The sequence below is a fragment of the Poecilia mexicana genome, unplaced genomic scaffold, assembly GCF_051168715.1.
Source record: "Poecilia mexicana isolate PSO_F unplaced genomic scaffold, ASM5116871v1 scaffold_21, whole genome shotgun sequence".
In the NCBI taxonomy this organism is placed as follows: domain Eukaryota; kingdom Metazoa; phylum Chordata; class Actinopteri; order Cyprinodontiformes; family Poeciliidae; genus Poecilia; species Poecilia mexicana.
In genome coordinates this window covers 22,964,667-22,992,452 of record NW_028263390.1, presented here as the reverse complement: position 1 = coordinate 22,992,452, position 27,786 = coordinate 22,964,667, and the positions used below count along the sequence as shown (strand labels likewise).

The following is a 27,786-nucleotide window of genomic DNA, read 5'->3' as shown; positions in this document are numbered from 1 at the left end:
ATGAAGTTGACAGAAAACATTTAACTGAACTGAAACCTTTAACAGTTTATTATTCAAACTTGTTAATAAAAAGTTTTCTGTCCAAGAAATCCTTGGTTTTGGTTTGGTTGGAGTGAACCCTGGTGCGGTTCGAATTCACGTGTGAATGCCAAGCAGACCGGACACCGGAAGCGGACTGCAGAGCAGGGCATTCTGGGTAAATGCAACCAAAACAAACCCACTAGCCTAGAGCTAGCGTGAAAAATGGCTCATGGTTTTTAAAAAATCCTGCAACTGTTATAATCTGACTCTAGTGTTTTTATTTCCATTTGGTGAAGAAGGAAGTTGCGCTCAGTGTCTTCAGATGTTTTTGTGTCGTTTCCTTCAGTGGCTCCTGGTGCAGCGCCCCTACAGGCCAGGAGGGGAACTGGTTGCTCAGAGGGCTTGATTGGTTTCAGCCGCAGCAGCTGAAAATGTGACACCTGTTGCAGTTTTGGTCCCGAATCGAGTCGACCGGACTACCAGGTGGGAAAACATCCCAAGTTTCAAAAGTGATCAGAGTTGGATCGTAACATTTACCAAATAATTTTTGAGTAACTTTTTGGAAAAAAATCACTTTTAGGAGTATGTTTTTATTTGCTGTACTTTTTATTTTTATACTTGAGTATTTTTATTATGAAGTATTTCTACTCTTAATTGATTAAAATTTCTGGATTTTCTACCCACTGAATGAAAAACAAACAAGTTTTAACCAAAGATCCATCAGACAGACACACACCAGCAGTTCTGTTAAAGTTTCATAATTTTTTATTGAAAGAAACTAATTTGGAAACATTTTCTTTTGCCTGATTTTGTTTCTTTTGTTATTCATATGAATTATTGTCATTTAGGTTCTTAAAATACCAAAATTCCCACTTTACTTCATACTTTGATCCATCTGATTATGTAATATTAAATATTAAATGATTGATAATTTGATCAGTTACTCAGTATTTAAGTAGACTTTTTTATCAAATACTTTCTTACTCGTAAATAATTTCTTAAGCTACTTTTACTTTTGCTTGATTTTGCAGTAAAAATATACTGAAGTAATTTTACTTTACTCTGTCCGCTAGAGAAGACTTCAGGTTTGTGGAGCAGAAACTGAAAAAGTTTCCTCCCTTTTTTCCATGCCTGTGGCGTCCAGAAACTTGTTTTAAGAAATAAAAACCAGATCCCAGTTTCCTGATTTAGCATAAAGTTCCTCCTGCTGCTGTCAGGCGGCTGATATAAACCATCTGGAAGTCGTCCAGGTTTCCCACGCAGAGTTACTGGAAAGCAAACTGGGCTCTCTCTTCCGAGGATTCAGGAGCGACTGCTGGCTCTGAGTCGCTTCGGACTCTCAGACACGAAGAGGAGGACAGTTTCTGCTGCTCCGACGACGAAGCTGCAGAATAACTCGGCATTTAAACACAAACCAACCACTTTTAGGAGTCAATTGGCATCAATAGTTTACATTTTTCTCAAACCGAATCTGTTTTTCTGCTTTCTGAAAACGTCCTCTGTTTCTAGAAATAAGACAGCAGCTTAAACATTAAAAAATAACATTTTAGAAAACAAATTAACTATTTTCAATGTGTACAATTTAAAAGAAGTATAATTATTGATTTTTTTAGAATAAATGACACTAAAATTAGTTGCTTATTTGAACCCAAGTTCTAAAAATTTGTCAAAATGTCTATAATGAAAATGATCCAAACTGATCAATTTATTGGTAATTAATTAATAAAGCAGAAGAAACAGGGTGGAAAAAAGTATTTTAGCTGGAAAAACTGAAATTAAAAGCAATGTTATTGATTAAAATAAAAATATTTTTTTCCTTCATAAAACAAATAAAAAATCTAAATCATTTTTAGGCTAAAGAAGTAAAACTGAAATATTTTAAAAATGTCACCATTTCTGTCAAACAATTCATGAATGTAGAAGAATTAGCTTCTAATTCAAAATTTTTATTTATCTTAAATTTTAATGTTCAAATTGTTTCTACATGTGTGAATATCTGGCAACAATTATTAAACAGTTAATTGTAATAACAGAACAAACTGTTATTAGAAATGACACTTTCTTTTTCCATTTAAGATTTTTTACTTATTTTTGTTTATTTTTTTTTCTGTTTCAATTTACAAATATTAATGGTATTTTAAAAGTTCAGGAATAAACCTGAAATAAACCAGAAATTAAATTCAGACACAAAACTAAAATCAAATTTAACTCCATATTATTGTAACATTAATCACATAAAATGTTTTACCAGAAAACAGAGCCTGAAATTAAAATCTATAATGAAAATAAACTAAAAAGATACAGATTAAATTCTGAAACTAAAAATCTCTTCATTCAAAAGTTTGAAACGAACTGAAACTAAATCTAAAATAATTTTGTATCCAAGATTAAACTGAACTCAGGAACCAAATTCTAAAATTAACAAAACATTTCCAGCATTTTATCTGAAATTTATGGCAGTTTATTTACCTCAGTAAATGAATTACTTAATAAAGTATCAAATTTAAAAACTGAATGAAAAGTCAATTCTAAATATTAGAATTTAAATCGGGAATTTTCATTTAATTCAACTAAAACACTCGAAACCAAAAACTATTCTAGTTTAAACATCATAATTTGAAAATAATTTCAGAAACTGAACTTCAAATTTAAATTTAACTTTTAGTCTCTGAAGTTCCTCCCAGAGTAAATTTGGTCATTTAGGCCAAAATTGTAGAGTCAAAAGTACCAAATAAAACTAAAATTGAGCAAATAAAATATTTCATTTTTCAGCAGGAAAGGGATGTTATTCATTGCAGAACCAAAACCTAAAAAGGATTCGTCACGCTTACAAATTGTTTTAGGCTTTTATAACAACAGGATTCGGGTCACTTTCTTTCAAAATGTTTGCTACATTTAGCCGAATTTAATAAATTAAATAAAAGCTGATTTGGGTGCAGCAAAGTTGGCTTTCCAGGAAAAGTTAGTAAAAACGTTGTCTCACTTATTGTTAGTTTGGTTGTAAAATACTTTGTGTTTTACATAACATTTTCCATTGTAAAAAAATAATTTTACCCTGATGAAAAATAACCTGTTTATTAAGGTTTTGTTTTATAAAGAAGTCTGTATCAGTCTTGAATTGCATTTGAGGGCCACAAAATGGCCCCCAGGCCGCTCTTTGGACATTAACAGATTAAAGTTTATATGTTTGAGATGCTGACATTTGTTCTTAAAAATGCTTATATAAAATCAAGATTAATACATCTAAAAGGGTTCTTTCATCAAAACTCATTTATTTTTTTTAGTCAAGTTTTTCTGCTACTGACTTTTATTTGCTGTTTCTCCTGACGGTTGGTGGTTACCGTAGCAACCAGAAACACCTGCCCGCCTGTCCTGTTGCCGTCTGTAACTGTGGTATCAAATTATATTCCAACACACATTTTATACAAATCAAGTTGCATGAAACGGTTTCATGTGTAACTTTGAACATGTAACATAGATGTTTTTATAATTAATCTGTGAGTTTCAGTTACTTTGTTTGATTTTATAACTGGATGCTGTTCTGTCAGATGTTCTTTGGGAACCATTATGGTTTATTTATTACATTTTATTTAATATGTTCGGGCAAAAGCTGCTGGACCATTACTAACAACCAATTGTTTTTCTTGTTAGTATAGTCCACACATAGCCAGATGTTTTATTTTTTAATTTATATTCTAATACGGTACTTAAAAGTACCTAAATACATATATGTATCTATACAAATGAACTTTCTTGTTTTGAGTTCTGAACAGGAAGTCACGGTTGTTTTGAGGGATTCTGATTGGATGACAGGTTTTAGCTTTGTGCTACACTGCCCCCTATGGGTTTGGCATGTTTAAAACAACATTTAGTGGCATATTTGATCTCATATATTCAGTCTAGTTTGGGGTTTTTTCTCACACTGATTTTATTGTCAGTCAAGAGTTTGAGCTGAGCGTAAACATCTTAATTCTGTGACTCAATGCTAACCGCTAACTAGCTGGTAATATAGCCTTGCTAGCTAGCTCTTCTGCGTTTATCATGAATTGGAAACTTCTGTTTGTGGAAACATGTCAATGTCAAAAGAAAATTTTAAAAAAGGTTTTGCATTAGGATGAGGTGGGGTTTTTGGGGCGTATCAGAATATTATGCAAAACTGCAATGCAAACACTTTTCATATCACACGAGTCACATGACTAACCACCAGATGTTGCTACTGGTGGAAACGACAAAGAAGCTGACAGGAAGTAGTAGGACTACTACCAGTCTGACTTATTGCGTAAACAAATTTAGTCGCATGTGATTTTAATTGTCTCTCATTTAATGGAAACAACGCAACTGCGAAATTATGTTTTTCAAACATTATCAGAATATTGACAAAGTTTTGCACACATTTGTAGTTGAAATGATGCTATTGTCAATCTCATCAGGAGTACCATAAATTTCTATTCTTACAGATATATGAATATACAATCTTCATTTGAACAATTCGGTCACGATGCAGGTCTTAAAGTTAATTGTTGATGGTCTTAAAAAGTCTTAAATTTGAGTTGGTGAACCTGCAGGAGTCAACTTACTGGACAGAGACAAACAGAGAAGGGTGACACATTTTTAATTATTCAGTAGCTATTCCCAGAAAGAAATAAAACAAGTTTGAGATTTGGGACTTTTATAATATATTAACTAAAGAAAATATAAATGTTTTAGATTTTCTGATTCTTCTGCAAAATCACCAACTCTGCACTGAACATAAACACAAAGTGTTTATTTGTTTAGTTGTTTAGATAAAACAAAATAAAGAGTTAAAAACAGAGTTTTATGAGACGCATTTTTAAATCAACGTCCAACTGGAACAACATGAGACATGCAGCTCCTTCACTTCCAGTTCTTGGAAATCTCGAAGGAGGATCGACCTTTGACCCTGAAGATATGTAAAGTGGTGTCGTGATGTTCAGCCAAAGCCTGAGGGAAGGGAAACGGATCTGGAGCTTCATCTGCTCCATGATTTCACCAGCGTCAGACTGATTAACAGCCCAGCGTCGTTTCTGTAACAAAAACCTTAAGACTTTTGAACAGAGTTTGTTTCACGATGTTTCTGACAATTTTTAAAAATTTTTGATTATAGTGTTCGTTTACTAACACGTGACTAAAATCGAAAGTCTTTCAACGACGTTCCTGTAACAGAAATCTTAAAATACTTTATATCGAGGTGTCTGTTTCACGATGTTGCTAAGTGAAAAATCTTCAGACTTTTATGAAGCAATTGTTGCAAATCTGACAAAAATTTAGATGATTTTTGAGCAAAGCTGTCTATTTCAAAATGTTTTCTAAACCAGAAATCTTCAGACTTATGAATCGTTCATTTAACAATGTTTTTGTGATTAAATTATTCAAAGACTTTTTAATGAATGACAAATTTACCAAGATTTTTGGAAAATTTAACAATATCTCTAACAAATAATCTCATCTTTTGAACGAAGGGTTTATTTCACAATAATTCTTAGAAAAAATTGAACAGTTAAATATTTTTCCATTTTATCTCTCAGTATTGTGGCAGTATCAATAATGGTAGATTTAATGAAAGTATTATAATCATTTTTTATGTTTATTTAATTTGTTTCCATTTTTCTGGGTTGTTTGAAATCTAACAGCTGTGAAAGATTTTTTTTTATTTATACATTTTTTATTTAACAATGTCATATTGTGTAAGTAAACAAATAAAATTGACTAATTTCTCACCCATTATAAAATAATTGAATGTTTCTAAGATGAATGCATTTTTACTGTAAAGTTATTTTTTATATCTTCCACCAAACCAAAATGAATTAAGGTGATTTAACTCTGTACTAAATGAACATGTCAGCATTATCAGACATTTAAAAATATTTTATTTCTTTACTTTCACACGCCTTTCTGTCTCAGATGAAATTTGTCAAAAATAGTTTTTTCTTCAGCAAAAACATCCAAAGTTGGACATTTTTTTGTATTTGCTTTGATATTCAAATACTTTTTAATAATTTTATTCCTAAATATGCAATTTATTTTTTACCATAGAAGGCTATGGTAAAAAATAAAGTGCATTAACTTTGTAAAAAGGTGCTCAGATCTTTTTCTGTTATTTGTCCATGTCTGTTTTTAATAATGACCTCAGAGTTCCTCCCAGTTCACTTGTTTTCACACTGAGTCCCCAGGATTTCTTGGACTTCAGAGGCGGTTTGTGCGCTTGTTTAACTCACGTTAACAAACAGTTCTTTGAGTTTTTGTGGGTTGAAAACGGGCCGCAGGATTTTTCCTCCTGACTCCCTGAAACAGCTGAGCTCAGTCTGTGATTTCCTCCTGCACAAATCTGGGAGTGTTTTCTGCCTGGAGACTGGGTTTTATGGACCGACCGTTCATGTGTTTTCCTCTTTTTCACCCCCTTTTTTTTTTTTTTTTTTACTCCACAACCTCAGTGAACCTGGAGGCCAGATTGAACTCACGTCACCCAGATCCTGCTTCAAGCTTTTTGTTTCACACATGCGCTGCGTTTGCCGTACAAGCTTACATACATTTTTGTCTATATTCTGCTAATGTTGAAAAATAAACACAATGTTGCAGTTGTGGTGTTTTCATTAATTAAAAATAAAATTAATGGAATAAATCAGTGAGAAAGCAGGAAGTAGACTACAGCACAGGGCATTCTGGGTAAATACAACAAACGCAAACATGCTAGCCTAACGCTAAAGAAGAATATGATGCTACTCCATTTTTGTTTGCATTTTGTGAAGAAAGAAGTTGCGCCAAGGGTCTTCATTAGAGGTTTTTATGTTGTTTCTTTCAGTGGTTCTTGGTGCAGCGCCCCCACAGGCGAGGAGGGGAACAGGTTTTTCAAAGGGTTTGGTTGTTTTGACTTAGTGCAGTGGAAAAAAACCCACAGCAGCTGGAAATGGAACAAATGTTACAGTTTTGGTCCCAATCAAAACCCATCAGTTGTGAAAACAACCTTAATTTAACTTATTTAGTAGAGACAGCACAATAGCAAAATTGTTTAGTTTTTTTTATGTAGACTTGTGGTCATTTGTAATGCAAATGCATTGAGACACCCACTCTCACCACGTTGCACTTTAAAGGGTTAACATGCAGCTTCAACAAAGGAGCCGGTGCAGGGCCAGCGTGTGCACGAGCCTGGGTGAGGAAAAGGGGGAGAAAAATGGTGGAGAGTGGGGGGGAGGCTGCCTTTTAGCCCCGCCCTGAAATTCTTCACTGGAGAGGCTGTTTACAACCTCGCTGCTCTGGAGTCCCTGGGTTCATTGGCCTGGTGGGGAGGGGGCGAGCCACAGACAGGAAAACGGTGCAGGAAAAAGACAATGAGGAACATGCTGATGGCCTCCAGAGCTGCAGAATCTCACCTCCCTTTTGTCTCACCTTAAATACTAATTTTCCCTGTATTTTAACGTGCAGACGATTGAAAAAACTCAACATCCCTGCAAGCATCTAAAATAAATCATCAGTTAACTCGCGGACTGCCGTTCCCAGCAGCTGAATTCCCAAGTCCTGCATGTAAACACAGGCTGGATGCCCCCGCGTGTTGTTTTGTCTGCAGCTTCAGTTTCTGACTCCTTCAGGGAACGAAAAAGAAAATGCTTTGAACTGCTGTCACTCAAGTGTTTTTTTTTGCCGTCCAGTCGCATGTTTATGTGACACGCCCATCTCTTCCTAAACACACATTTTCACAGCCGTGTCAATCAAAAAATATTCACATGGAGGAAAACAAGCTTCATTAAACAAGTCATATCACATCTTAAACTGTGTGATAAATGACATTTTTTGCAAGGCTGTGTTCAAGAAAATAAATAAAAAATTACTTTTACTTCATGACAACATGAAGTAGGCAAAAATCACTTGATTTTACTGTGTATATATAGTTTTTCATATTGGTTTTGCTTTTTATACTGCTGTAACAATGTAAAGTTCCCCACTGCGGGATTAATAAAGGAATATCTTATCTTATCTTAAAAAAATCACATCATCCCCCATCTAAAGAAATTCATGAAAAGTTCACAAAAATAAATGGAAATCCATATGAAAAGGCTTTGGGACTCCAGAGAAGCACGAGTCATATTTCCGTCTACGATTTTTTTTTATGTGGATTTTGAAGTATAGCATGCACAGAATGGAGGGCAAAAAGATGATTCTTTTACTTGCCATCCATAGCCAGTAATGCCAAACATACTCATTGCCATAGCAACTGTCAGCAACAATGTATCAGGATTCATCACCAAAAAACTTTAAAACATCTTCCACATAAACAACAGAACATTCAATCTGTTAGTTTGATGTTTTCTTGATGTTTGAGATTATTAATAAGTGATCGCTGTGGTTGATTAGCTAATTTAAACGCCTCCTCTGTCATATCAGACAGTTGGCGTTTAGGTCGTCTTTTTGTTACTGAAACCAAACACACCAAATTACACAGCACATCTAAATCTTACGGTTGTCAAAGTCAAGCTAGCATAACTGACATACTTCCCTCTCCCTCACTAAATTTAATTTAATTAAAAGTTTTTCCTGGCCTTGCTATCTAGTTGACATTCATTATAAACCCCCTTTCACAAGTATTTCTTGTAAAATAAACATGTTTTCATCACAGCTTACGATTGTTGTTGCAAGGAACGGCCATATTGGAACTTAAAGCTGGAGTTTGACAAATTGTCAGAATTTTAAAGTAGGAGGTTTGACTTATGTGAGGTGTTCCAGTTGATATCTTTTTACTAAAATGTCAGAATATCCAAATTCCCACAACAAATGTAACATAGCATGCTATGTATTTCTTCCAGATACTTACACTCTTTCTCTAGAAACAAACAAAAGACTAATTGATTACTAGTTTGTTTGAAACTAAAATATTGTATTTACTTTAATAATTGTGGTGGAATTTCTGAATGTGTTGTTCATTGAACACACAAAGTTGGAACCCAAGTGTTTTTACATGATAATCTTTTGTTATTGTTGAGGTTCGATGCGTTTCCGCCTTTCCAACAAAGTAATAACGCAGAAACAGGAACCCAAACCGTGTGTGAGAGAGCCTTTGTGTCGTTAAACCCGAGTGTGAGCCTGTTTTCATCATTTTCAGGTTAGAATTTTTGTCGATATCTTCGCTGTTTTTGTGGCAGTCATTGTGTCTCAGTGCAGCCTGCCGCGCGCGCTCCCGCTGGTTTTCGCGGGCTCGCCTGGCTCACGTCTCCCCTTCCTCCCCAACCTTTCCCCCACATCGCACGCGCTGCCGGGTTCACCGGGTTTACTCTGACACCGCTGACTCCCTAACCACGCCCCCCGGCGGCCACGCACCCCGCCTCAGACCAATCATCTGGCGGCCACGTATTGATCATGAACCGCCTCGCCGGTGATTGGCCGCCGCCCGCTACACCTTTAACTGTGATTGGCTGCGTGTTACCACCCGCCAGACTTGCTCTGAATTTCGTTTCTGTGTTTTTTTTTTTTTTTGTTGTTTTTTTTTTTGGCTCCTCACAGCTGAAGTGAAGCTCGGTCTGCAGGCAGAACCACAGCGCTCCGAACCTCCAGTACTCCTCTGCTCCTTTTCGCTCTCCTCATGCGGAGCTCCTCGTTAGGGAGCCCCTGCCAGGTGAGTCCCGGCCGGTTTCGTCCTCCCCTGTCTGTTTTTATTGTTATTGTCATAATTTTTATTTATTTTTAAGGATTAAAGTTGTCCGGTTATCTCTCTGGTCTAATAAAACCCGCGGCAGATTCGGTACCGACTCTGATCCGGTGGTGTTTCAGCCTGCCAGCCGGTTTATCTGAGGTCACAGTGAACCCGATGAACCCCCATATGCGCGCGCATGTGTGTTTGTGTGCGGATGCAGGATCGCACGTGCCTGTGTGCGCGCGCGATCTCTTCCCTTCTCTCTAACAACAGTTGCATCCCTGCAATGCATCCATCGCTGCACCAGAAAGTTTGTCTGGTTGATGGTTTCTTTTGTTTCTCAGCTGAATCACCTCCAGGAAAAACAATCGACCGCCTATTGTGTCGATCACAGCGTTTGTTTTTTTCATGAAAAATGATCAGAAATTACATTTTCATGTGGTTTTATTGTTGAAATAAATTCATCCACCTCAACCAGATTGGTTTTGATAATTCGTGACTGTATTAATTTGTGCTTTTTCTTTAAGTTTAAGTAGTGGATAATGTAAAATAAAAATAAAACTGAGGAATTTATGCATGCCTTAATATCTGGAAAATCAAGAAAATGTATGTGTGAGTCTTTGTGAAAAGTGCAATAAGATTATTTTAAGGTTCTCAAAAATGCTTATAATGAATATGTTCAGGCATTAGTTTTATATTATGCAGCATTGTTGCTTTAATTTGATCAGACATGGTCTTTGTTTTGGTCAGATATTGTCTGAAAGTCTGGATTTGATCAGGGAATCACATCCAGGGGTCAGTATGTTTGAAAGCTGCCCCTGAAAACAAAGACTCGGCAGAAATGGGCGCGTATGGGAGGGGAAAAAAACCAAGACACAGCAATAGTCGACAAAACACGACGATCAGGAGCCGATATCTGCATGAAGGAACTTTAGTGTGTGCATGAACCTGTTTATAATCAAGCGGTGCATTCGTGTGAAGCTGGGAAATGGGAGTGTTGGCATGTTTGTTGCAAATTGACTTTGTTTTGTTTGACTTCCTGTTGTTATCCCTCTCTCTCCCTCTCTCTGTGGGTGAGTCAGTGGAGGGGGCGTGGCCTGTTTTGGGGGGCGTAACCGCTTCCGTCATCTATTCTGGGTGCAGGGAGGGTCCCCTTTAGCTTTTGTGAAACACAGCAAGAGAAAGAAGGGGACTCTCTCTCTCTCTGTGTTTTATGATGGTCTCTCGCCCCTTGCTCGCTCTCCTCCACCCTTCCTGCATGTGCAGCTGAGCTTTGCTCCAACTCGGCCAAATACCCCGAAGCCCTTTGTCCCTGAGTCGCCTCCCAAGCTCAGCCTCGCAGTTAATTCGTCGATTATTTATGTGTTTTTGCTACACCCCAGCCTCTGGTTCTGGTTTATTTAGAATCTGAGGCGGTTTGGGCTCAGGAGGATTTGGGGAAACTATGATATCATTGGTAATTAGATGGGTGGTGGTGCGCCCTCGTTCCCAGAGGAAGAGGCAAACAGTCGGCTGGTGCGTTCAGGACATGCAGGAATGATTGCCTTGTTTGCTCACTGAGACGTAATCAGCCTGATCGACATTTTCTTTGTTTTCACTTCTAATCTAAACCACTTAGAATGAAGCATTTTCCACCAAATGAACTCCGAATCTGTTCGAATAAATTCAGTTTTCTTATAATAACATGACGGTAAAATGGAGGCTCTTCAAGATTTTAAAATACAAAACATGGAGGCAGTTGAATCTGGAACATTAGAGAAAAGCAAAACCTTGAAAGTAAAATGTTTTATGTTGAAGTTTGATGGTCTAGAAAAACCTTTACTATTCTCTAAGAGTCCAACCATTTGTCCATCATCCAACATTTGTCCATCCATCATCCATCTATCCATCCATCACCCATCCATCCACTCGACCATCTATCCATCATCCATCCATCCATCACCCATCCATCCACTCGACCAACCATCTATCCATCCATCCATCCATCCATCATTTGTCCATCCATCCAACCATCCATCCGTCCATCCATCCGTCCATCCAACCATCCATCACCCATCTATCCTTCCATCACCCATCCATCCACTTGACCATCCATCCATCATCCATCCATCACCCATCCATCCATCTATCCTTCCATCACCCATCCATCCATCATCCATCCATCACCCATCCATCCACTCGACCATCCATCATTTGTCCATCCATCCAACCATCCATCATCCATCTATCCTTCCATCACCCATCCATCCACTTGACCATCCATCCATCCATCCCAAATGTCCACTTCATCTCACTGATTTATTCCATTTTAATCACGCAAATAATTTTTTTTATTTTCCAACAATAGGGGGCGCTACAATATGAAGAAATTAGTTTCGCAAAAAGGGATGAATGTGTTTTTATGAAAGCTTGTACATTGTGTCTTAAGTTTTTCCAATGAATATAGTAAGAGCTGGCAGATTTTAAAAAAGACTTAAAATAAATGTTTCAGAGCAAAGTAGTTGCTCTCAGGATTAATCTGACCTGCTGATGTTCTTCAGGTGGATCTGGTGAACAGCCACACGGCGGCGCTGGCAGCCATGGAGCAGAGGCCGTGCGTCGAGTACCACGACCTGGAGGCCGCCGAGGCGCTCGTCAGCATGAGCTTCTGGTGCCAGCGGCCTCCTAAGCCCCGCCCACTGACGCCCACCTCTGACTCCTGCGACTCCATCCAGCTGCACCCGGAGGGCGGCGACGCTCCCAAGGACCTGATCGCCCTGTCTTCACTGGTAGGAAGTCAGCCTAAAGTTATAAATCAATAACAATATGTAATCTATGTAATCTATGTAATTTATATCAATAGATAATACATCTGATAGAATATTCAGTGGTGTCCAAATGTTTTGCACTGAGGGCCAAAATCCCCAAGCTGAAAGTTTTCAGGGGGCAAACTTTCAATTAAAAACACAAAAATATTGTTGTGAATTCCCTCTTTTATCTGCACAACAATAAAAAACACTTAATATTTTGTGTTTGCTTAAATATTTTGCTATTTACCTTTTTGGGCTTATTATTTCCCATTTTTTAAATCTATGAAATGTTTTAAAGTTTACTCACAGCAACAAATGTAAGAATTTTCTTCCACAATCTCCACTGTATTTACCCACATGTAATGTTCAGATAACGGAATTGTTTTTTACTCAAATGTTTTGAGTAAAAACTTCCTGGATATTAGTGGCACGACTTAATAATAAAAAAATAAATCAAATAAAGAAAAATTTTTGTGTTGTACTAAATTTCAGTTTAAGAAGATTTAAACTTGCAGCAGAAAATCTCCTCATAAATAAATTTACAAAAAGTGTTGGATGGCCAAATTTGTGTCAAAATCCACACAAAATGAATCCAAGGGCCATAAACGGCCCCAGGCCGCACCTTGGACAACCCTGATGTACAGAATATTCACTGAACTTCGATCCACAGCTTTAGCTCACAGCTAGCTAGCTAAGCAAGACGGGTGGAATCAACTAGCTCACTCACTCTTCGGTTGCCTAGCAACAACATGCTGAGTAACTGGCACAGAAGCAGTTTCAAGTTCCCCCCCATTCCTCATAACTGGTTAAAAATAAAAACGTGTATAAATCAGGAAACGTCACACCACCAGATCAGCTGTATTTCAGATATTTAAAGCAAAAACACTAATAATTACCAATATAGACCCTTTTCACAGTGACGTCAGACAATGGCCGCCATAACTCAAACCTGGGTATCTTTACTTCCGGTGTGATTTTGCCTTGGGAACCAAGCTGAAAAATTCCCGCATTCTCATAATCTTAAGGATATAATAAAAGGTAAGTTTAATAATAACAGCATTTAAGTGTTAGATAGCTGTTATTAATCATTGTAAATTCACCATTTTCTAACTGTGTATAAAATAAACAGCCTCCGATCGGAGAGTAAACCACCTAGCAGCAGCTTTAGCCACATTTAGGAAAAAATATACTCTGTCAGCGCTGTAACGTTTAGAGGTTCACTTTCTGTATTTTATAAAACAGTGTTTACGTGTTAGATAACCGTTATTAGTCATTGTCAATTCACCATTCTCCAACTGTATTCAAAGGAACCAGCCTCCGATCATGACCAGCTAGCAGCAGCTTTAGCCACATTTAGGAAACATTTACACCGCCGCCTGTCAGTGATGTAACGTTTAGAGGTTCATTTTCTGTATTAATGGAAAATAAAGGACACCTTCCAACAACGTTGTTTAGAATAGTATTTTAAATATTCTGGGGCTGATTATGTATCTCTGCTCATTTCCAAGCTCAAATGAGCAACTTCACGTTCAAACACAAGTCCCCCAAAAAACGCGACCGGTTTTTATGAGTTTAGAAAAAAAAAGACAAAAGCCACAAATAGCAGTTGGGCTTGACGACATTTCTGTTTTTCCAGCAACAAAATGCGCATCTCCATGCACTGTTCATGTTTCTGTCGCTGCTGTCACAGAGTCTCCCAAAGACGCACAGAAGGAATAAAAATAAATACAAAAGAAAAATATTAATGCGCAGTGATTTGGATAAATAACTTTAATCTGATTACTGGATTTGAAATACAAACTCGTTAGATTATTCGTTACCGAAAAAGTGGTCCGATTAGATGAAGGCATTACAAAGCAGCGGCGGCACCGGACATCTCTGCTTACAACAAACAAACCCCTATTTTATGGGATGAGTGGCAACTCCAGTCTATAATTTAAGAATCTGATCAAGATTAGAGCCTAAAACGTCATAGTTCAAAAACAGTAAAAAGTTCTGGTTAAGGAACAGTTATGTCACGTAGTTAGCTAGCTAACAAAATTCACTAATGCTAAGCTAACGGTTACGCAAAACAAAAATACCTACCTTCATAGTAAAACAGGTATTGTTCGGTGAAGAATTTCTAGCCTTTGTCTAATTTAGATTTTGTTGTCAGAGAAAATTGGTTTGCAAATCGTGATCTATCTTCAAATCTTATTTTAGGCAAATGTTTTAGAGACTGTGTAAACTCCATGCTCCGGTGTTCTGTCTGATCAATGTATGCTGTCAGATATATATATATATATATATATATATATATATATATATATATATATATATATATATATATATATGATATATGATATATATATATATATGAAATAGACAACTTTATCGTTACTTACTATGTACACCGGAACTAAGGATACACAGCTTCGAGCCAAAACGGAGGTTGTGTGACGTCATGTGCAAAGGGTCTATTGACTGATGTGAAACACTTAAATCATGATCATTGATCAGTTTCCAGCACAACTAGGAAAGCAACCAATCAGAAAGCAGAAATGGAGGACTGAAAAGCTTTTCTTGTTTTTCAGTGTATGACTCCGCCTCACAGTCCGAGCTTTGCCGAGGCATCGACTACGACTGTCCTCACCACAAGCTCCGCCCCCAGCCCCGCCTCCAGACAGCTAATGCTCCGCCCCCTGCAGCCCTGCGCCTCCCCTGAGATCCCCACGCCGCCCCCTCACATCGAGCCACCCTGCATGGTTCTGCCAGGCAAGGCGATGGCCACCAGCGTCATCCGCCACACCGCTGACAGCCTCCCTGTGCCGCCGCCCTCCTCCCCGCAGACGGACACACCCACACCGCCGGAGCTGCCTCCCGTGGAGAAGAACGCCACACCCCCTCCGTCTTCCTCTGCGGTTCCCTCCTCTCCGGTTCTCTGCCAGGTTTTTCCGGTCGGCGGCCAGACGGGAATGATTTCGGCGTTTGTCCAGGCTCCGGTCCAGGTCCAGACCCAAGCCGGACCCCAGTCCCCTCCGCCTACCTTCACCCAGCCCCTGCTGGTGGGCTCCACCGTGCCGCAGGGGGCAGTCATGTTCGTGGTGCCGCAGGGGCCGATGTCACAGACAACACAGGGTCCCCAGACTGTAATGACCCTGGGCAACACCAAGCTCCTCCCCCTGGCCCCCGCCCCCGTTTACATGCCGTCAGGAACGAGCAGCGGCGCCTCGCAGGCCGACTTCTCCCGCAGACGGAACTACGTCTGCACCTTCCCCGGCTGCAAGAAGACCTACTTCAAGAGTTCACACCTCAAGGCTCACCTGCGCACACACACAGGTACGAGTTAGTGGAGCCGATGCATGCTGAAACAAATAATCATAATTAATCACTTCTTGAAATAGTCATTAATTCATTTAGTAATCAATGAAACAAGTTTATTTGTATAGTACATTTCAACAACAAGGCAATTCAATAGGCTGTACATCATAAAAATACAAGAATAAAAATTCATCAAAAAGTAATCGGTTAATCATTTAATCACTTGTTTTATACAACATTAGAAATACGTTTAAAATGTAAATAAACAACTTAAAATAAGGATATACCTATTTTATTGAATAGTGCAGAAACAGTCAATCATGATTAATTGATGGTTGAAATAATCGTCAACTAATTTAGTAGTTGATCGTTTAATCGAATATTTTATACAATATTAGAAAAGCATAAATATCAATAAGAATTATCAATGAATCATCAGATTAATCATTAGAGTAATTGATTTATTGTCAAAATAAATTGATAGAATAATCTTTTACTGTAATAATCGTTAGACAGAAAAACATTGTCATCTGTGCAGCCCTAAGTGTGAGTCCGGCGTTGAGTCGGAGAGCGTTCTGTGTTTCTGTTTCTCTAACCGACCCGTTCTCGCTCTCTGCAGGCGAGAAGCCGTTCAGCTGTCACTGGGAAGGCTGCGACAAGCGGTTCGCCCGCTCCGACGAGCTTTCCCGCCACCGCCGGACGCACACGGGCGAGAAGAAGTTCGTCTGCACCGTGTGCGACCGGCGCTTCATGCGCAGCGACCATTTGACCAAACATGCCCGGCGGCACATGACCACCAAAAGGGCGTCTTCGTGGCCCCCGGAAACCAGGGACCTGGCGAAAGGAGCCGTCGCGCCCAAGGGCCAAAACAAGGGCCCCACACTTCCCCTCGGCGTGCTCGTCTCCACCGCCAACTGAAAGACTGGCGGGGGCAACTCAGGACTCCAAGGCTTAGGATTCAGTCCCCGGCTACGTTTACAAGACATCAGAACAGGGTCCGCAAATCCTGGTGAACTCAGATCAAGAACTTCCTGTAAACATGTCCGTCCTCGTCGCGATGGAAGAAGCGCTACAATCAGACAGGAGGAACTGCTTCACAAACGCACCACGTTTTAAAATATCCGTGCTGCCATAAACCCGGACTCACAGCTTTTCCGCTTTACTCAGGACATTTTACAACCACAACCACAAAACTCACTGCAAAAAGGAAGGAGGAGGACATGAAGGCTGCTACTCATCCACAAACAGAACCAACAAAAACCTGACTTTGCACTGGATTTTTAAAAATAAAAATCTTACTTGTTTTTATACTCTCTCCATGTATGATGTTTACTTCATGTGTATATGTCACATTTAGCAGAACGTATGCACAAGGTTTATTGTTTGCCAAAGCTTCTGTATTGTGCTTCTGTTACTAGCCGACTTCTGTTTGTTTGACTGTAAATATTGTAAATATACTGATATCTATATGAATGTTACATGTATTCCAGTCTCCATTTATTGATATTTTTTAAAAAATGTCAGTGGACAGTATTCATCACTGTGATACTACCTATATTTGCTTTATTCATTATTATTATTATTATTATTTAACATTCTTTGTTGAGGAAAAAGTGCTGTTTTTAATATCTTGATTTGGCCCATAGTGTAGCCAGTAAGAATACCTCATGTTATTAAATGTTATTCTTAATAATAACAGTTTATATCAGAGTAATCCCATTTCCATACATTTGTTTGTTGACAACAGTGAACAATATAGCTTTTATAATAAAACTTTACAATGAACTTCTTGATTGTTTTGTATTTGTGTTGCTTTTCTATAAGTTGGGAAGATTAAGAACATAACTATGCCGACATAGTTATGTTGTCATAATAATAAAAAATTAAAAATAAAAGTAAAAAACAACCATTCAAGAAATTGCTGATAAAAATGTGACTAAAGTACTGATAACATGATTTAATATTTAGAAATGTCATTAGACCAATAGAAATATAGTCATATACAAATTCTAGTATTTTGAAGACTGGAATGAAAAGATTAATACAAATAATTAATATATTAAAAATTCAAGCAGAAGAAACACTTTGAAATCAAAAATTTCCAACATAAAGCTCATTAAACCAGTACATACTCACAGGTAGAAATTACTTTATAATACTAATCAAGTAAAAGTATGGTGCAATTAAGCTCTTAAAGGAATATTTTCAAATACATTTAAGTAACTACCGTCCTTTTGAGGATGATATGGGCAATTTGTAATGATTTTTCCAGCATTTCTAATAGGAAAAAATAAAGTAATGGAGGTTGTTTTGGACCATAAATGATTAACATCCACAAATACTCAACAACCCCTGAGAACTCACTTATCATCACCTATTTTACTTGTCCAAACAGCAAATATATTTTAATTACTAACACACAAGAACACATATAAATAAAAGGCAAAATTCTAACTTTATATGTTGAAATAAGATTTTTTTTTTTCTTGTCTGTTTGACATATTTGGATTTCTGTAGCTTGTCTTGTGTTTTTAGGTTATTTATTTTGTCTTCTGGTAGATTAACAAGTACAAAAAACACAAAGAGTTCAACTGAAACATATGAAATTAATTTACCTTTCTGAGCTGCGTTATATAAACAGCGTCCCGTTTATGACCGCAGGACTCTGACGTACGAAGTTACACAACAGAACCTCCGCTGCTCTCTCCCCACCCCACCCGGTAACAACCACCGACCAATCAGAGGCCAGCATTGAGGGGGCGTGACCAATGGGAGAGCACGGAGGCGTGTAACTGAAACTTCGTGTCTCCGCCCTTTTGCCTTACTGACCGACATTCAGCTGCAGCCAAAAGAAGCGAGGGAAAATAAACAAAAAGGCCGCGGAGTCTGGCCAGGGTTGCGTTTTACGGAGAACAGTGACGCCCTGTGCCGGGAGGCAAAACTGCAGGTCTAGTAAAACTACTTTGTTTCTCATCTATTCTTGAATTTCTCTGGATTTCTAGCAGACTTCATGTTGTCAGACAGCTTTAAATGAGGACATTGTTCCTGACAAGTTTCTGTTGATAGAGCCAGCTGGTCGTTCATATAAAGCTGACCTGGAGTCCATCTGCAGACCAGTCTGGTTCTGAAGGTCCAGAACCTACTGTTTATCTTCTGTGGAAAACATAAAACGGCTGCATTTTTTAATTACTCCTCTGAGGCTTTGATCTTTCTCTCATCTTAATCCCTACTGGCTCATTTTATTCTTGTTTTCTCCAAACATTTCATGGTTTCTGTTCCTGAAATGTCGACTAGCGTCCCGTCTAGTCTCAATTTCGTTTGCATGATTTATTGTTTTTCGTGTTTTCATCTCAAACCTTTTTTTAAGGATAATTTTTATTTTATTTGTAGTTTCTGTTTATTTGGATATTTAAAATGTCGTCCACTTCCAGTGTGAAATGTTGAGAATTTGTGCTTGCATTATTTTGCTATTGCCATGATACTTGTTGATGAACAGCTGCTTTCAGACCAAGATGAACTTCAAAACTACATCCGAGTCCATCCTGGTTCCCTCCATCCTGGTTCCCTTCATCTCCTGAGAGTTGTGTGACCATTTTGATTTCTATGTTCTCAATAAAACGGGAAAATCCTAGGAGTTTATCTCTGAATTAGGAGATTCAACATGAAGATTCCTTAAAGACGAGACAAAAAATATGCATAATTTCTTTTACATATTGCTGTGACAAATAGTTAAGTTTTGAAATAAAGTTTTAGCAGTTCCTACATTGAATAATATTTTACATAAAAGGGCATCTGTATTCATGTGAACGGTATGGATAACGGCATTTAGTCCATTGGACATTTATTTAATAGTTAATTTATTAATTTATGTTAGAAATTTACAGAAACTAGATAAAATCCCATTTCCTAAGATGAACAATATTATTATTGATGGGGCGAAAGTATGAAAAGATAAATTAACAGTTTTTTTTAAAAGGGGGCATAAAATATTCTATATCCTAATTAACAGATCTGTTTTAATAATGAAATATCTCAAATCTATCACCTCAACCTCCTAAATATAAAAGAAATAAGTTTTAAAACAATATTATTTATAATATTTCAAGCATAATTTGTATTTCTACCAATAAAACTTATTTATTTTAACTCTTACAGTTTAAAACCTTGTAACGGTGACATCCGGTTGGACGTGTTCTCGTTTCTCATTGGCTTTGCTCTCTCAAAGCGACAGACAGCGCCGAGCTCCTATTGGCTAGTTGTAGCTCAAAGATTTCGATTGGAGGAAAAGGAACGTCAGTTAAAACAAGGAAAGAAACAGCCGTGATGGGACCGCAGCGCTTAGCTTAGCTCTCTGGACCTTTTAACTTTAGTCTTCTCCAGTTTAAACTTTTTAAATATTTTTATCTTATTATGTTTATGTGAAACCGAAGCAGTGACGATGCAGTTTTTGTTTCTCTTCGTTCAGAAACAACAGACTAGTAGGATTGAAATCGACGCAATGATGTACAAGAAGACCAGGGTAAGAGTTAAAACCAGCCTTTTAGGGGGATATTCAAAAGAAATATTTGTTTAATCACCTCCAACAAGCTGATCGGGGCTAACTTGGTATTTAGTAATAAAAAACGGCTAATTTCTGACCGTGACTCTGAAATTTGGTGTTTATGCTGTAAACACCAAAGCCATTGAAGATGAGTTTAGATCTTTAACAGCTTTACTCGCTTGAAATCTTTTTCTGGCCACTAAAGTGGAAAAATGATTTTGGGACTGAATGTTTAAAAGAGACAAACATTGATAATATTTTATTCATAAGACAAATTTTCACATTAAAATGGATTTTTTTCTGGAGTACTGAGGTCATTGTGTAAAATGTAATTTTAAAATTATTGTTTCTAACAAAGGAGGAACCTTTGTTGAAGGAGACTCCTGTATACGTCATCACCTGACCTCTGACCTGTTTACATCACGTGTCCAGATGAATCTGTCCAAAGATCTGAAAAAATGGACTCATTGGAAGGTAACAGTCTTCCTTATGTCCTTCCTTCCTTTAATTTCTGTCCCTGTTCTTTCCTACTTCCATCTTTTCTTCCTTAAATCTTTCCTATCCTGTATTTTGTGTTCTGTCCTCGTCTTCTCTCCTTTCCTTATGTTCTTCTTTCATTCTGTCCTTTATTCCTTCTTCTCTTGTTCTTTCTGCATCCCTCATTCTATGAATCTTTTATTCCTTTTTTGAATCTTTCCTTCGCTTTTTTTCTTGTGACCTTGCTTCCCAATTTAGAAATTTCTGTCATAAATTCAGTGAACTTTTAATTTCCAAAATTAGAGTTGAGGACTGTTTAAAATGTTTAGTAGAGCTGTTGCTGGTTCCTCTCTGGTTCTGCTGGTGGTTCTGGTTCTGTCCAGGAGTTCCTGACTGACGCTCTGCCAGTGAAGCTGACGGGGATGAAGCGCTACACCGAGTTGGTGGCGGATCGGCTGCTGCTGGAGCTTCTCTAAGGTACGGACAGGACCGGGTTGGTTCTGGCCCGGTTCCGGTGTGTGGTGATGATCCGCGCAGGGGTACGGACCTCAGCCAGTGATGGGGGCTGAGCGCTGCTGCAGGAACCCATCAGAGCGTGTGGTTCTGATGGACCGGCAGCAGAGCGACACAGACGCCTGCCTGAACACGCCTGCAGTTTCCTCTGGGATCCTGGATTCTCAGCAGAGTGAGACCTCCTGTCCCGTTTCTGTCTCTGCAGGTTGAGAAGTCTTTGCTATGAGGCTGGTTGGATGGTGCCATAAAGCTACTCAGATGACATCCTCAGATTGGACACAGTTCAAAGATGAAGCAGTGGAGGACTGGACTGTCCTCCCCACCTGCTCAAGGATCTTTACAACATTGAGTGCAAAAAAAAAGTCATCTTCCTCTTTAAGAGGCCCAGCCTAACTTTCTTTCTTTTTTTTTTGTTTTTACATTTAGTTTTCATAAGTGTTGGCAGTTTGGACTGCTGAGTTAAGGTTCTGTATTTATAGCCTAGCTAAGACCTTAATTTTAAATGGTCTCAAATATCCATGTCACGTTACCCTTTACACCTTGTTTACATGAGGAAATGTCACGCATGCGCACAACGCTGCTGCCATGGCCGCTAGAACATTTCCGTTAACCATTAGATGAGATGTAGGTGTTTAGTGCTGTGCACCGCAGCAAAGGGAAGAACAATGAAATATTTAAACCTTTTTAATCACTGCCACGTTACAAGCAGTCTCGTTGCCATAGCAACCGGCAACGTCAGAAAAACATTTTCTACATAAACAGAACATGTTTTATGTCTTCAGGTTTGATGTTTATTTTGCTATTGATCACTGTGGCAGATTAGCTAATTTAATGTTCTACTGATCCAGTGTTTCAACTCAACCGAAACACCGAACTCAATCACGTCTACATGCTGTAGTTGTCAAACTAGCATAACTTTTCTCTACCTTAACATTAAAACTAAATGTTAACAGTAGCTTTAGTGTGAATTAGTAGCAAAGCACACTTTATCTTTTAGATATCAGGCGCACATTTAACATTTCGCGTGTGATATTTACAACTCAACAGCTAAAACCAATGCTAGTCATCGTCGGCTAGCGGATGTTTTTGCCCTCCAGCAGGACGATGGGGGCGTGACGTCACACTGCAAGGGAGCCAACGTGTTATGGTGCAAAAAAAAAGTCATTAAGGTTAAAGTAAATTCTTAGCACAGCATGTTGGATTAATTTTATCAGATTATTTTTCCATCAGGCATAACATTAAAAACAAAATCAATCTACATGAATCAGCCATCTTTTCTTCTCTTTACATCTTTACATCCTTGAGTGCAAAAAACAGTCATCTTCCTCTTTAAGAGGCCAGTAATAATACAACATTCAATGTTATAATCAAGCATTAGGATTATTTCACTCTTAGCCTTGAATCCGTCACATTGATCCAGAAATCACTGCAGTAATTAATTAATGTTAATGATAGAATATCAGAGGCGTCAGACATGCTTCAAGGCCGGGGTGTCCAAACGTCTCATCGAAACAAGAATACCTGGAAGCCAAAAATAACTTATTTCACCTCCTCAATAAACTAAGCATGTAATACTTGACTTACACAGAAACAGCCAGATTTGATGCTGGAAAGGGATTATTATGTATCCAAACAGGTTTTTTGCAGCCAATATTTTTATTTTAACAAATAAAATATTGGCTACAGAATACTGTGATAATTTTATCCTAATTAAAAATAGAAACGCCTATGAACCTGGCCATTGAAAATAAAATAAAAGGAGTAATGAATTTCCACTAAAAAACTAAGTTTGAATTTTGAGTCTGAAAGAAAAACGTGGAAATTTCTGTTTAAAAAGTCACATTTTTTTACTTTGAAAACTCAAATTTCCATGTTTTTTCTAGAAAATTTTTGAGGTTAAATGCTAAATTTTTTAGTTTTTTACTGATAAATTCTTCGACTTTTGAAAGTCTGAAAATTTCCATGGCTTTCTAGAAATTTCCCAGTTTTGTTTCCAGAATGTTTCTGAGTTTTTTGCTCCTTTTCTTCTGTCTGTGCCGTGGTAAACACCTGAGCCAGTTTGGACACCCCAGCTGTACGGTGAGTGTTTAGTGTTTCTCAGGTCATCCGGACGTCCATGAGCGTCACGTCGCCCACCACCTCCAGCTGGCCGACGGCGCTCAGGTCCTGGACTCGGTGCTTGTAGTCGAACTGATGGCATCCGTTGACGGCGACCCTGAAGTGCCGCGCGTCGCACCGGACGATCATCTGCAGGGCGAACAGAGGCGCTCAGAACCGGGCCGGACCGGACCCAGACGGTCAACAGGGACGCTCACCTCGAAGTACTCCCCCGCCGCGAAGGGGAAGGCCTCCAGGTCCAACTCCTCGGCGCCCCAACACTCGGACAGGAACGAGTTCCTGACGAAGACTCGTTTGGCCAGGCGGGGGTTCAGGTGGAGGACGACGTCACGGCCGCTGGCGTCGCGCAGGTTAACGCCGAGACTGGAACATCACACATGGATCAAACTACAGCGGGGGGGGCGGAGTCAGTGACACCATCAGGTGTGTTTTACCTGTTTGCATTCGGACTCGTCTGTCCTTTGATGATGATGCTGCGTCCGACCTTTAACCCCTTCTCCAGCCGTCCTCTGAAGGGAACTTTCTGAGATCAACAAAAATAATCTCCTTAATATGACTAAATTAGTTTCAATTATAATTTAATTAAAACCATTAAATTATACAATTAAGAACTTAATCATCTCAGGTTATTTAAATTATTTAATAAAATCTATAAATTATCTTTTATTAAAATGATTTAAGTTAATTTAACAATTTAAAAGTATGAAATTTTTTTGCAGGAGAAATTTATAGACAGTGAAATGTTTCATTTACCTGCTGAACAACAACAAATTCAAAAAAATACTTTATTTATCCCAAATGGAAATTAAGTTAAATGGGGAAGCATTGATGGAAACTTTAAAAAAAAAACCTTTCACTATATTTAGTAACTTTTCAAATTGTTCTCATGACCTTTTATGAAAAATAAAGTTTTCAACAAGTCACACCTCTGATGAAACCTGAAAGCTGAATTTTGGGTTTGCATGTTTTATTTGTAAACTAATGAGAACTAAATGGGAACATATTACTTTGTGAAATAAATTTACTTTTTCTAATTTTCTAATTTATTCAGATCCAGGTTTGATTTTCATTCAGGCAGGTCGAAGACAACTAAAGGGATGGAGAAGGTCCAGGTAGAAACCAGATACAGATTTTTGAACAGGAATTCACAAAAGTTTAAATTTCATGTGAAGCAGAAAAACTCACCAGATCTCTGAACGAGAGAATCGCCTGGAAAAGGGAGAAATGAAAAACTTAAAATCTGAAACAACAGGAAGTGGAAAAACGTTTCCAAGCTGTTTACCTCAGAGTCTGAGCTACTCTGGCTGGTCAGACTGGAAGCAGGAGAGGCGGGACTCTGAAACAGACAGACATGTTGGATGGCTGGTTGGTTTGTTGGATGGCTGGTTGGACGTCCCGTCGTTCAAATCAACTTACAGAAGCAGGAGGAAGAACAGCCACAGCCTGAACCGAGACTGTCCCTGAGATGAGGATGGTGTCGACCCGGTTCAGGTCCACGCGGTGCTTGTACTCCAACACGTGTGCTCCGTTTACCGCAACCTTAATGACAAACAACCATCACTTCTGGTTTTTATCTTCTGATTAAAACAAACTTATCCCATTTATTTTAATAACTTTAATTCAAAGAGAACTGGACCGAGCAACAAGCCTTGTGGTACCCCAGAACTAACGGCAATGCTTGAATGTCCAGTGTTGATAAAAACATAGAATTAATTCAGTCTGAAGTTTTATTTAGCAGAAAAAAAGGGAGACAACACTGATGCTAACTTAGCGACTTTTCAAACTCATCTAGCGACTTATTAATCAAAAAAGCCATTAGCGACAAATCAATGGACTTATCAAAAAAAAAAATCGATTAGTGATAAATCTGGTGACTCTTAAATAGCCACTAGCGACAACCGTAGCAAGTTTTTAATGAAAAAAAGCAACTAGCAACAAATTTAGCAAGTTTTTATTTTTCTAAAGTTCACTTCAGACAAATCTAGAAATGTTTTGTATAAAAACTAGCAGCAAATATACCAACTTTTTTCTAAAAAGGAAAAGCAACAACCCCAAAAACTGCTGTGGCTTCATCCAGCAGAGCTAACCTGGTAGCTGCTCCACCAACATGGTTGAACCCGACTGCTCAGGATTTAACAGCCAGATGAGGCGTTAGAAAATATTAAAAAGTTTTTTTTTATTTTTTATTATATTTTGACATTTCCACTCTACTTGATGTAACATATTAGCTAACTTCTGGATAATAAAACAGCTGTGAGGACAGCAGTGTCTCCCACCTTGTACTTGTCCTTCAGGACCAGGATGATGAGTTCAAATGCACCTCCGACTTTTAAAGGCATCTGATACAGGATCTCCTCGCTGCCCCAGCGCTCCTTCTCCAGCGTGTTGCAGACGATGCGCTTCTTCTTCAGTCTGGGGTTGAAGTGAAATGCCACGTCAGCCCGCGGCTTTACGCTGCTGCCGCACGTAAAATCCACCTGGAACCTGAGAGAAGCCGCAGAGAAAACGAGCTAAAAAATAACATTTTCATTCTGAAATGCACAATATTTAAATTTTAATCTCAGTATCGGACGATGACAGTAATTTTTAACATATCGGGATCGATCCAATAACTACAACTGGGCTGATATTAACAATGTAAATTTCCCTCGTTGGCGTTTGTATTTCAGAAATTGATTGTTCAGATGCTGTGGTGGTTATACGTCCGCTAATCTGCTAATAGCATTTAGCATTTCTGCTAACTTTGAAAACGCTTACCGCACTTAGCTTCCCCTAAATTAATTATTACAGATAAATCCTAAACCAATAATTAACTTAGCTGTTTCGTGAACTTTCAGTTGAATAAATTTTGACATCTATGTTGAGGTTTTGGTTAGACTGTTGAGAATTCTTCCAAGACATTTATATTCATGCTCTTATTTTGAAGGGGTTGAAGACTGTTCTTTTTCTCATAACTTTAAAACAAATGACATACAAGAACAATATAAAACATGAGAGGAGAAGATACAAACATAAATCTGTACATAATATAAGTTAGTGCTTTTTAGCTCCTGTTAAATGCCATGTTAGATTATAGAGCAACCTGAATCAGAGTAAATTTAAATAAACAGAAACGTATTTGTCACCTGTCAGCACCAGATGGTACCGAACCCTGGATCAGAACCATCTCCTCGGGCAGTAAACCACCAAGAATGGTGCCAGCGAATGGGATCGACTGTGGACAGAGACAGAAATATCTGGACACGTCAGAATCAGCAAAAAGTTTCCGCTTTCTGATTAAATATCAGCAACTTCCAGATATAAAAGTTGTTTTGTTTTGACTTATTTTTTCAATACTTTCAGCTGAAAACACAATGAGCTGCACACAGAAACAGCCGGAAGCCACAGCCACCAGATTCACATGACAGCAGGTCGGCCATATTGGGAAGGGAAAGCTGTTTTATGTTTTATGACCTCACAGGACAAACAAGACTTTCAGCTCAGAATACCAAACATGCAGTAACATTCCTGAATGAGGGAAGCTCTGCCACATTTTTCAGCTTCTAAACATACACTTAACTTTAAATGGATGAATTTTTTAAAATTTTACATCAAAACCGAAGAAAGTCACGTTATTTAGACAATGAGAAGAGGAATGAAGATTTTAAATACTTAGGTATTTCCATACTCTTGTTTTGAGATGTTCTGTATCACTTTAAGATTTTGGAAATTATGAAAACTTCAAGACTTCCTTTCGTAATTTGTATATTTTCCTCCTTATAGAAGTTTATTATTTTAACTGACGTCATCATCCTTCAACTCTTACAGTACCAAAACTAACTAATTTATTTCACTTTATCCGCCTACTTGGATTAAAACAGAACCATTAAAAATTAAACTAAACATTTCAAACGTGCTTAAAAAGTTCTGGTCCGATGTGACAGATGGGCAGCTAAGCTAACATGCTAGCACATATTTAAGAAATAAAACAAATAAAAATGGATTAAAGTTCAAAAGTAAAGCTTAGATCTGATATAAAAGGTAGACATGTGTTAATAAAATATCTTACCGGGTTTGAAAACACTTGTCTTGGGTTAGAAATCGACATTCTGACGCAGGTCAAGCGGTTAATTAGAAACGTTCGGCTCTTTGTTTACTTCCTAGTGTGACGTAACAGATCACGTGATAAAGGAGCGGCGGTGCGTTCGAGTCAGTCATAAACTACATTATCTATATGAACTAAACGTTTTTACAGAAAAGGCATAAATTTAACTTAATGTCTTAAATAAAAACATTTTTATTAAAATTGATTTAAGAACTCTTTTTAAAATCACTGTTCTCTAGTATTAAACCCAGGAGCTACCAACACGACATCTAGGATCAATGCAAATGTAGGAAAAAAAAAAAAA

General features: G+C 38.1%; 2 protein-coding genes and 3 long non-coding RNA genes across 5 annotated transcripts; 3 read left to right on the top strand and 2 right to left on the bottom strand.

Moving 5' to 3' along the window:
• On the top strand, positions 1–5,043 carry LOC148153144 (uncharacterized). Its single transcript, XR_015761752.1, has 3 exons — positions 1–196; positions 368–504; positions 4,907–5,043. It is a non-coding gene; the product is annotated as an uncharacterized LOC148153144 (long non-coding RNA).
• LOC148153143 (uncharacterized) lies at positions 764–12,277 on the bottom strand. The gene is made up of 2 exons (XR_015761753.1): positions 12,185–12,277; positions 764–1,405 (listed from the first exon to the last, which is right to left on the bottom strand). It is a non-coding gene; the product is annotated as an uncharacterized LOC148153143 (long non-coding RNA).
• klf11a (Kruppel like factor 11a) lies at positions 9,356–17,535 on the top strand. Its single transcript, XM_014999628.2, has 4 exons — positions 9,356–9,643; positions 12,202–12,429; positions 15,024–15,768; positions 16,370–17,535. The coding sequence occupies exons 1-4, from the start codon at positions 9,611–9,613 to the stop codon at positions 16,666–16,668; spliced, it is 1,305 nt and encodes a 434-aa protein (XP_014855114.2). The 5' UTR covers positions 9,356–9,610; the 3' UTR covers positions 16,669–17,535.
• Positions 17,536–20,031: 2,496 nt separating this feature from the next.
• LOC106925338 (uncharacterized) lies at positions 20,032–22,544 on the top strand. The gene is made up of 3 exons (XR_001419820.2): positions 20,032–20,269; positions 20,649–21,244; positions 21,486–22,544. It is a non-coding gene; the product is annotated as an uncharacterized LOC106925338 (long non-coding RNA).
• Positions 22,472–27,733, bottom strand: LOC106925337 (galectin-8-like). Its single transcript, XM_014999627.2, has 9 exons — positions 27,447–27,733; positions 26,524–26,612; positions 25,675–25,882; positions 24,815–24,937; positions 24,681–24,734; positions 24,584–24,607; positions 23,833–23,921; positions 23,596–23,761; positions 22,472–23,527 (listed from the first exon to the last, which is right to left on the bottom strand). The coding sequence occupies exons 1-9, from the start codon at positions 27,483–27,485 to the stop codon at positions 23,378–23,380; spliced, it is 942 nt and encodes a 313-aa protein (XP_014855113.2). The 5' UTR covers positions 27,486–27,733; the 3' UTR covers positions 22,472–23,377.
• Positions 27,734–27,786: the final 53 nt, after the last annotated feature.

What these genes read in the sequence shown, in the direction of transcription:
- klf11a (XM_014999628.2), top strand. Translation starts at nt 9,611, where the DNA reads ATGCGGAGCTCCTCGTTAGGGAGCCCCTGCCAG. An exon ending in CGTTAGGGAGCCCCTGCCAG is followed by an intron (nt 9,644 to 12,201) that starts GTGAGTCCCGGC and finishes GATGTTCTTCAG; the next exon opens with GTGGATCTGGTGAACAGCCA. An exon ending in TCACCTGCGCACACACACAG is followed by an intron (nt 15,769 to 16,369) that starts GTACGAGTTAGT and finishes CGCTCTCTGCAG; the next exon opens with GCGAGAAGCCGTTCAGCTGT.
- LOC106925337 (XM_014999627.2), bottom strand. Translation starts at nt 27,485, where the DNA reads ATGTCGATTTCTAACCCAAGACAAGTGTTTTCAAACCCG. An exon ending in GTACCATCTGGTGCTGACAG is followed by an intron (nt 25,883 to 26,523) that starts GTGACAAATACG and finishes GGCTTCTCTCAG; the next exon opens with GTTCCAGGTGGATTTTACGT. An exon ending in TTCTCTCGTTCAGAGATCTG is followed by an intron (nt 23,922 to 24,583) that starts GTGAGTTTTTCT and finishes TGTTGATCTCAG; the next exon opens with AAAGTTCCCTTCAGAGGACG.